Raw genomic sequence first — 8,294 nt, forward strand, 5'->3', positions numbered from 1 at the left:
ATGTTCTACGCCTGCACGCTGCTGGTACCGAAGTGTGACCCGGTCACCCTGCAGAGGGTCCCGCCCTGCAGGTCAGATACTAGTCAGTCACCCAGGAGGGTTCTTAAAGACGGTACCCGTCCCTCTCTCGTTCTTATTCTGTCCTTATGTCTCTCGGCCCGCAGGTCGCTGTGTCGTAATGCGAAGGGGAAGTGTGAGTCGGTGCTCGGCATTGTGGGATTGCAGTGGCCCGAGGACTCGGACTGTAGTCAGTTTCCAGAGGAGGGAGGAAACACAACCTGCCTGCTGCCCGAGGACGGAGTCGACGGTACCGACTGTTCGTTTGTTTGTCCTGATGATGATGATGATGATGATCGTGAGAGAAAGAAAGAAAGAAATTGATTTTGATGTTTTCCTTGTTGTTGTCTTTGGTGCGTTGCCGTGGCAACAGAGTGCTCCCCCAGCCACTTCAAGTGTCGGTCGGGTCGCTGCGTCCTGGCAACCAAACGCTGTGACGGACACCTGGACTGCGACGACCACAGCGACGAGGACAACTGTGGTGAGTCCCCGGAACACTGCAGCCTGCTGGTCTGCGTGGTCCCCTCTCAGCAGTAGGTCCACTGTGAACATATCACCTGTCGTCTTCTCTGCAGAGTCACATGATCACGTTCAGGTCCATGATGTCACCTCTCTGTCTCTGTCAGGATGTTCTGAGCGCGCTCTGTGGGAGTGTCCTGGCAGTAAGGTGTGCATTAAGGCCAGTATGATCTGCGATGGATTCCCAGACTGCCCCCTGCTGGTGGACGAGGCCAACTGCAGTGAGTCTCAACCAAACTAGTGTGTCAGTGAAGAGACAGCTGCTGATTGTATCGTGAGTGATGTTGTTGAACCTTTCCTCAGCGGTGTGCAGAGATAACGAGCTCTCCTGCAACAACCATGAGTGTGTTCATCGGACTCTGTGGTGTGATGGAAAGAAACACTGTTCAGACAGCTCTGATGAGTGGGACTGTGGTACGACACACACACACACACACACACACAATAAACCCTGTTAATATTTACACACGTGTAAATAAAGTGTGTGTGTGTATCTATATGTCTGTATTGATCTGTTCTCTCTGCAGTGTCTCTGTCCGATCGATCAGGTTCTGTATTGACGGTGTTCAGGACGGCAGCAGAGTATCAGGTCTGTGCAGACGAGTGGAGCCACGATCTGAGCAAACTGACCTGCAACCAGCTGGGACTAGGGTAAGGTTAGTAACACACACACACACACACACACACACACACACGCTCACTCACACACACACACACACACACACACACACACACACTCACACACACACACACACACACACACACACACACACACTCTCTCTCACACACACAAACACACACACACACACACACACACACACACACAGATTAATTACAATCAGCATGTTTTTCTGCAGCGTTCCCTCCTCTGTCTCCATGGTAGCCGACCAGCCTGGAGTCCCGGGCCGTCGCCGTTGGTTACACGTCCATCCCGAGTGGAACCTGAGGAACGGATCTGCTCTGCAGGCCCGGCTGGAGAAGAGAAGGTAACAGAACCCAGTTAGGACAACGCGAGAACCATTAGCCAGTTTACGTTGGTTCATTTTGGCTGGTCTGAAAGCTGTCAGTCAAACTCCGAGACGCCTGAACTGGAGCGTGTTGGTCCGCCTTCAGGCCTTCAGACAGACTCTGGAGCGGTTCATCGGTGGAAGCAAAGCAGACCAACAGTAGACATGTGACTTTAATAGAAATCCCCAGAAGCTCAGGTGTGACTGAGACATTCCTTGAGCCAATAAGAGACGCCTGAGAGCGTTTTAACAGCGTCGCTCTTTATGTTTCCTGGATCTGTTTCTTCACTGGTCTGTGGCGGAGGGATATACTCTGCTGGTTGTGTTAAGGCTTTTAACAAATGACTATCACCTACCTGCTGCTGTAATCTGATTACTGTTGTGTAACTGTCTCCCTGTCTGTCTGCCTGTCTGTCTGCCTGTCTGTCTCTCTGTCTCCCTGTCTGCCTCTCTGTCTGCCTGTCTGTCTCTCTGTCTCCCTGTCTGCCTCTCTGTCTGCCTGCCTGTCTGCCTCTCTGTCTCCCTGTCTGTCTGCCTGTCTGTCAGTCATGCGTGTCATTCCAGGAGGAGGGTCTCGGTGCTGTGTACCAGAGAAGGTAAACCTTTCTTCACATCTTATTGTCATCGATTTAATCTGTCAGTAATTTTATAGATTAATCGATTAATCGTTTGGTCTATTTAACATCAGAAAACAGTTAAAATGTCCACAACATATTCTGAGAGCACAAGACATTTGACAACATATCAGACGTCTTGTTTTATGTGACCAAATGTCACTTTTTATGTCACTAATGTAAGAACAAAAATAATTCTGTGTCATTCTTGAAACGACCTTCAGATGGAGCCAAAGTGAAAGAAATCAAAGTGACTTTAAATTACTATTATTGTTTATGTCTTTAATACTGAGGTTACTGACATGTTACTGACATGTTACTGACAGGTTACTGACAGGTTAGTGAGAGGTTAGTAACATGTTACTGACAGGTTACTGACATGTTACTGACAGGTTACTGACAGGTTAGTGAGAGGTTAGTAACATGTTACTGACAGGTTACTGGCATGTTAGTAAGATGTTACTGACATGTTACTGACAGGTTACTAAGATGTTACTGACAGGTTACTGACAGGTTAGTGACAGGTTAGTAAGATGTTACTGACAGGTTACTGGCATGTTAGTAAGATGTTACTGACATGTTACTGACAGGTTACTAAGATGTTACTGACAGGTTACTGACAGGTTAGTAACATGTTACTGACAGGTTAGTAAGATGTTACTGACAGGTTACTGACATGTTAGTAAGATGTTACTGACAGGTTACTGACAGGTTACTGACATGTTACTGACAGGTTAGTGACAGGTTAGTAAGATGTTACTGACAGGTTACTGGCATGTTAGTAAGATGTTACTGACATGTTACTGACAGGTTACTAAGATGTTACTGACAGGTTACTGACAGGTTAGTAACATGTTACTGACAGGTTAGTAAGATGTTACTGACATGTTACTGACAGGTTACTGACATGTTAGTAAGATGTTACTGACAGGTTAGTAACATGTTACTGAATGGTTAGTAACATGTTACTGACAGGTTAAGACTTACAGGCAGACTAAGACTGCTCTCTCTCTGTCAGAGTGTGGTCTGCGTCCGCCGGCGGGGGTCTACCCCTACAGGAAGAAGAGGATTCTGGGAGGGCGGGTGTCCCGGCGGGGGGCGTGGCCGTGGCAGTGCTCGCTGCAGAGCGGTCAGAGCGGTCACGTCTGTGGCTGCGTCCTCATTGGCCGGAGGTGGGCTCTGACTGTCGCACACTGCTTCGAGGGGTGAGATTGGGGGGTTGAGGGCAGGAGGAGGAGGGGGGGGTGACAGTATGTTAATGAACTGAAGTGTGATTTTAATATCTTAAATACTGTGTGTGTGTGTGTGTGTGTGTGTGTGTTCAGGAGAGAGAGTGCGGAGCTGTGGAAGGTGGTGCTGGGTCTGAATAACTTGGACCATCCGGGTGGGCACAGTCAGAGTCGCGGGGTGCGCTCCATCATCGTACACCCGCGCTACAACCGGGCGGTGGTCGACTACGACATCAGTGTGGTGCAGCTGGACTCTGAGGTCAGAGACAGACTCACAGAGGATCGATTATCAGCGTTATTAGCTGTAGTTATCATTATTGATAAGATGTGTTGTTTTCAGATCGAGGAGACGGAGTTCGTCCGACCGGTGTGTCTGCCTGAGCTCGGCCAGCTGCCCTCTCCTGACTCCTACTGTTACATCACAGGCTGGGGTCACATGGGCAACAGGAGTGAGCACACACACACACACACACACACACACACACACACACACACTGTGAGGTACTCACATACTGTTTGAATGAGTGGTTGCTACATGAGAAACCTCCACAGGGAGCTTCAAATACAAAATGCTCTCATTGTTGGTTTGTTTGTTTTAAGAAAACATGGCAGGCAGTGACACACTTATAAATGTGTGTGTGTGTGTGTGTGTGTGTGTGTGTGTGTCCAGTGCCCTTTAAGCTGCAGGAAGGAGAGGTTCGGATCATCTCGCTGTCTCAGTGTCAGTCTTACTTCGACATGAAGACCATCACTCCCAGGATGCTTTGCGCCGGTTACGACGCTGGAACCGTCGACTCCTGCATGGTAACATCTGGACTGACAGCTGGGAAATGTAGTGAAAAGACACAGCATCAGTTATTCTTCCACGTCACACAGTGAACAGATCTACTAGCTGTAGGTCCATGGAATGTGTTGTGTATTCCTGCTCCCCAGAGGATATTATAGATATATATGTATGTATTAAATGAATTGATTAATTATTAAGTGTATAATGGTGAGTACAGGGTGACGTCTTCAGATATAAAATAGTGAAAAGCAGAAAATCTGAGACATTGGAGAACCTTGAACAAGCAAAGAATTTTTCCTTGATAAATGATATAATTATTAAGTATGATATAAAATATTAATATAAAAACTAATTGATTGTCAGCACTGGACCAATAACCAATAACACAATCAGAAAATTAACCACTAATAGAAATAATCTTTAGTTTGTGAAGATGAAGTCACAGACTTTTAGCTGGATGTTCATGGTGTTTGGAGACAGAGAAAACATTTTAATTTGGATTATTACTGATTTGTGAACTGTAGTGTGTGTGTGTGTGTGTGTGTGTGTGTGTGTGTGCGCGCAGGGCGACAGCGGCGGCCCGTTGGTGTGTGAGGAGGACGGTGGTCGCTGGACGTTGTTCGGCCTGACGTCGTGGGGCAGCGTGTGCTTCAGTAAAGTGCTCGGACCCGGAGTGTACAGCAACGTGACGCACTTCACCCCCTGGATCCAACAACAGATCTACATCCACACATACCTGAGCGACTGACACACACACACACACACACACACTCAACACTTCCTGCTCCAAGCTCGCTGCTTCCTGTCTTCAGCATTCCAGGAGGAAGTGATGTCATCGTCAGTCAGACACACACACACACACACACACACACGGACACACACACACACACACACACACACCTGCAGTTCCTCTACCTGTGCCTATATCTATACTGATAGCCTTCAGATGCTAACTGCTGTATGAGCAGTAGTGTAAACTAGTATTAGTATGCTAGTTAGCTAGTAGCGCCGTTGTTGTCAACAAGTAGACATTCATACGAATAACATTCTCTTAACACTAAATGATTATTAGTTTTTATTACTCTACAGTGTGGGGAACATGTATAGAAGCAAAAAATAATTTTCATCTAATAAACAATTACATTTAACCACTGCTGAATACTTCCTGTTGAAATTTAAATACTAGTGTATTTGTAGCATTGATATACTTTACTCCATCTGTCTGTGGTTTGAGTTCAGCTCTTTAAGATTTTAGATATAAAATTCAAGTTTATAATATTAACTGTATTCAAATTCAATTAGTCCATTTTTGGAGAAAAATTAAGTGAAATGAAAAGAGGGATTTCAGACCTCAGAAAGGTTTACAACGCAAAATATTTCACTGTCGTAGACTCAATGGTATTTCAACTTCAACATTAAACATTCAGTATGCTGCTAAAATCAAAATGATTATGGACTTAAATTGCTTCCATAAACCCTGTTTGAAAAGAGCAGCAACTCCGAGAGAAAACTATCAGGAAGACTTTCATTATTTTAAACAGGACTTCAGTTTATTGTTGCGTTAATACAAAGTGAACTGAGCTCATCGTTGGGTTTATATGTGTGTGTGTGTTGGATGCAAACACACACACACTATTTCGAAAACCGATCGTCTGCTGTATTAAAACTTCATGAAAACATTGTCACAACGTTCAGGCGCTCAGCGCTGAATTTCTACAAGCTGCTAGCTAAAACAGACCAGTTGAGCACTCAACTTCCCACAGTGCTTCACTCTATAGTGCCTGTACTTAAACCTAGCAGTAAAAAAACAACCTTGTTACCTGTACAATGTCATACTGTTCGTGTGTGAGACAGAGCAGAGGATTGTTTTGCTTCTAAACACACCGGCAACTTATTTGGGCAACTTTGATGGACAACATCTATCAGTGAACTTCGTTCACACAGCGATGATTTTATTTTCAGTTTATGTCTCATCTGAAAGACAGAAATCTACAATACATTTTAATCTTGTGCTGTCATGCTGTCCTTTCAGGACTTCAGGAGCTCCATGCAGTTCATACCTGAACCAGAAAAAGTCACGTTTAAAACTCAACCGAACACATGTTGGATTTCACTATGAATTTAAATGTTCTCATCTGAAGTGGAGTTAAAATAAAGTGCAAAAAATATTAAAAACTGGTTATTAAGCATATAATAATTAACTATAGCATATAATGTAGATAACTGGTTAGTGTGTATTAATGGTGTTAGCAAAAAAATTGAAAGATATTTTAGCTTTAACAGTTAATTTACAAACCAATTTGGTCAAATTGTGAAGTTTTAAAAGAAGCCGTTTTAGCTAGCTACTTAGCTATTGCTTAGCAGACTCGCTAACACAAACAATTAACTGCCACATTAGCGCCAGCTAGAATATAGAAAAGCACAAGTATAGCATATTGCCAATATAGATAATTAATTAACATGTTTTCATAACATTAGAAAATGTTAGCAGTAAGCTACATTAGCTTTCGCTATGTATTTATGAGCCATTGTGTTCTAATTGTGTAGTTTTAACAGTCGCTGTTTTAACTAGCTAGACGCTAAAGCTAAAGTTAACAGCAGGCTCAGCTAACACAGAAAACTACCTGTCAATCAGTTATTGAGGCATAAATAAAGTAAATCAGCTAACTGCTAAAGTTAGCTAAAGTCTTGAATGAGTCAGTCCAGACTCAAACTCTTTTGGCTTCTCTCAAATTCACTTTTTTCTTCCTCTTTCAGTAAAACTTGGATGAAAAAATTAAGTTTCGGTTGTTAAATAGTTATGATATATTTGTTACAGCCGTCACACTAATATGAGGTTCTCCATTAACTGTTGGAATTAACTCATAATCTGAGTTTATATAAATTCTGGCAGAAAATAGTCTGCGCAACTAATTTGTGTGCATGAAATAACAGATCATAACATTAAACAAAACAGTTTTTATAGCCTTTAAAATATGTGTAAGGGACAAACTCAAAAGTGTATCCATGTATCTTTGTCCAAAATTAAAAATAAACATTAATTCATGCACACTCGCCCTTTATTTGAGATCATAAATGAAGTAATCTGTCTAATCACAAAGACCAGTGTGTTCCTCCTCCAGCCAGGCTTTGTAACTTACTGATTGTTATATACGACGCAGTAATTGCTGCACAACATTGACTTCTTTAAATTAACTTTTAATTATCTTGACAGCTGCCAGACGCCGCAGGTTTGTGAAAATGTAAGAAATGCAGAATAGAGTCACTTCACTTCTGTCACGATTAAAAGGACAACATGTTTGTAGTCCAGTAGAAGAGTTGCCCAACATTTTGCCCGTGTATCTCCATGGTAACGTCTAACTGACATCCAGAACATTCCAAATGGTTGTTGTTGTTGCTGCTGTTGTTTAGTGTGTTTGGTTTTTTAAGAGTATTTTTCTACAGCTTTTTGTATGTCATGCTTATTACACAGGGCTGTTAGTGTGTGTGTGTGTGTGTGTGTGTGTGTGAACATACAGTCACGATACACATGTATGTTTGTATGTGATTTGGCTTGTGTGTGCGTGTTTCTGATGTCACTTCCTGATTTAGCTGTTATGACTTTGTTATCATGATAATGATGATGATGATGATGAAGTTGATGTTATTGTTTAAGTATTTGGATTTAAATGCTTTATGAACAGACTGTAGCCTCTAATGTTTTGTGTAAACCTTGAATATTTGGTTTGTATCACCTTGTATCCCACCAATAAAACTATACACACACACTGTCATCTGTGTGTGTGTGTGTGTGTGTGTGTGTGTGTGTGACTCACAGCCGGTATGCAGACCTGTCATGTACATTCAGCCTGTTTCCACTTCCTCTAGTGTAGAAATAAGGATGAATGATGGAGATATTTAGCCCTAGATGCATTTTTAGTCTCAATAATGTTTTTATTAGACTGGGTTCAGACTGGGGAGTCATACTGTCATAATGTCATCCATTATGTTACTGGCCCCCTGGTGGCTCACATCGTATGTCTCTTTAAGGAATGAAAGGTTTTAAAAAGTTATATCGTTTAATATGTTTTTGACACCATTT

At 42.9% G+C, this 8,294-nt stretch overlaps 1 protein-coding gene across 1 annotated transcript in view; it reads left to right on the forward strand.

Annotated features, from left to right (window-relative positions):
- corin (corin, serine peptidase) overlaps positions 1-4,961 on the forward strand; it is a 16,972-nt gene extending 12,011 nt beyond the window's left edge. The window contains exons 12-24 of the mRNA XM_070929430.1: positions 1-71; positions 165-307; positions 431-538; positions 684-797; positions 880-990; positions 1,104-1,227; positions 1,434-1,562; positions 2,130-2,179; positions 3,216-3,402; positions 3,523-3,685; positions 3,767-3,875; positions 4,097-4,230; positions 4,779-4,961. The exon at positions 1-71 is cut by the window's left edge and continues 161 nt beyond it. Coding sequence (XP_070785531.1) covers positions 1-71; positions 165-307; positions 431-538; positions 684-797; positions 880-990; positions 1,104-1,227; positions 1,434-1,562; positions 2,130-2,179; positions 3,216-3,402; positions 3,523-3,685; positions 3,767-3,875; positions 4,097-4,230; positions 4,779-4,961 — 1,626 coding nt within the window. The remainder of the gene's footprint in view (positions 72-164; positions 308-430; positions 539-683; positions 798-879; positions 991-1,103; positions 1,228-1,433; positions 1,563-2,129; positions 2,180-3,215; positions 3,403-3,522; positions 3,686-3,766; positions 3,876-4,096; positions 4,231-4,778) is intronic.
- Positions 4,962-8,294: the final 3,333 nt, after the last annotated feature.

This window comes from Enoplosus armatus, chromosome 23 (assembly GCF_043641665.1).
Source record: "Enoplosus armatus isolate fEnoArm2 chromosome 23, fEnoArm2.hap1, whole genome shotgun sequence".
Lineage (NCBI taxonomy): Eukaryota > Metazoa > Chordata > Actinopteri > Centrarchiformes > Enoplosidae > Enoplosus > Enoplosus armatus.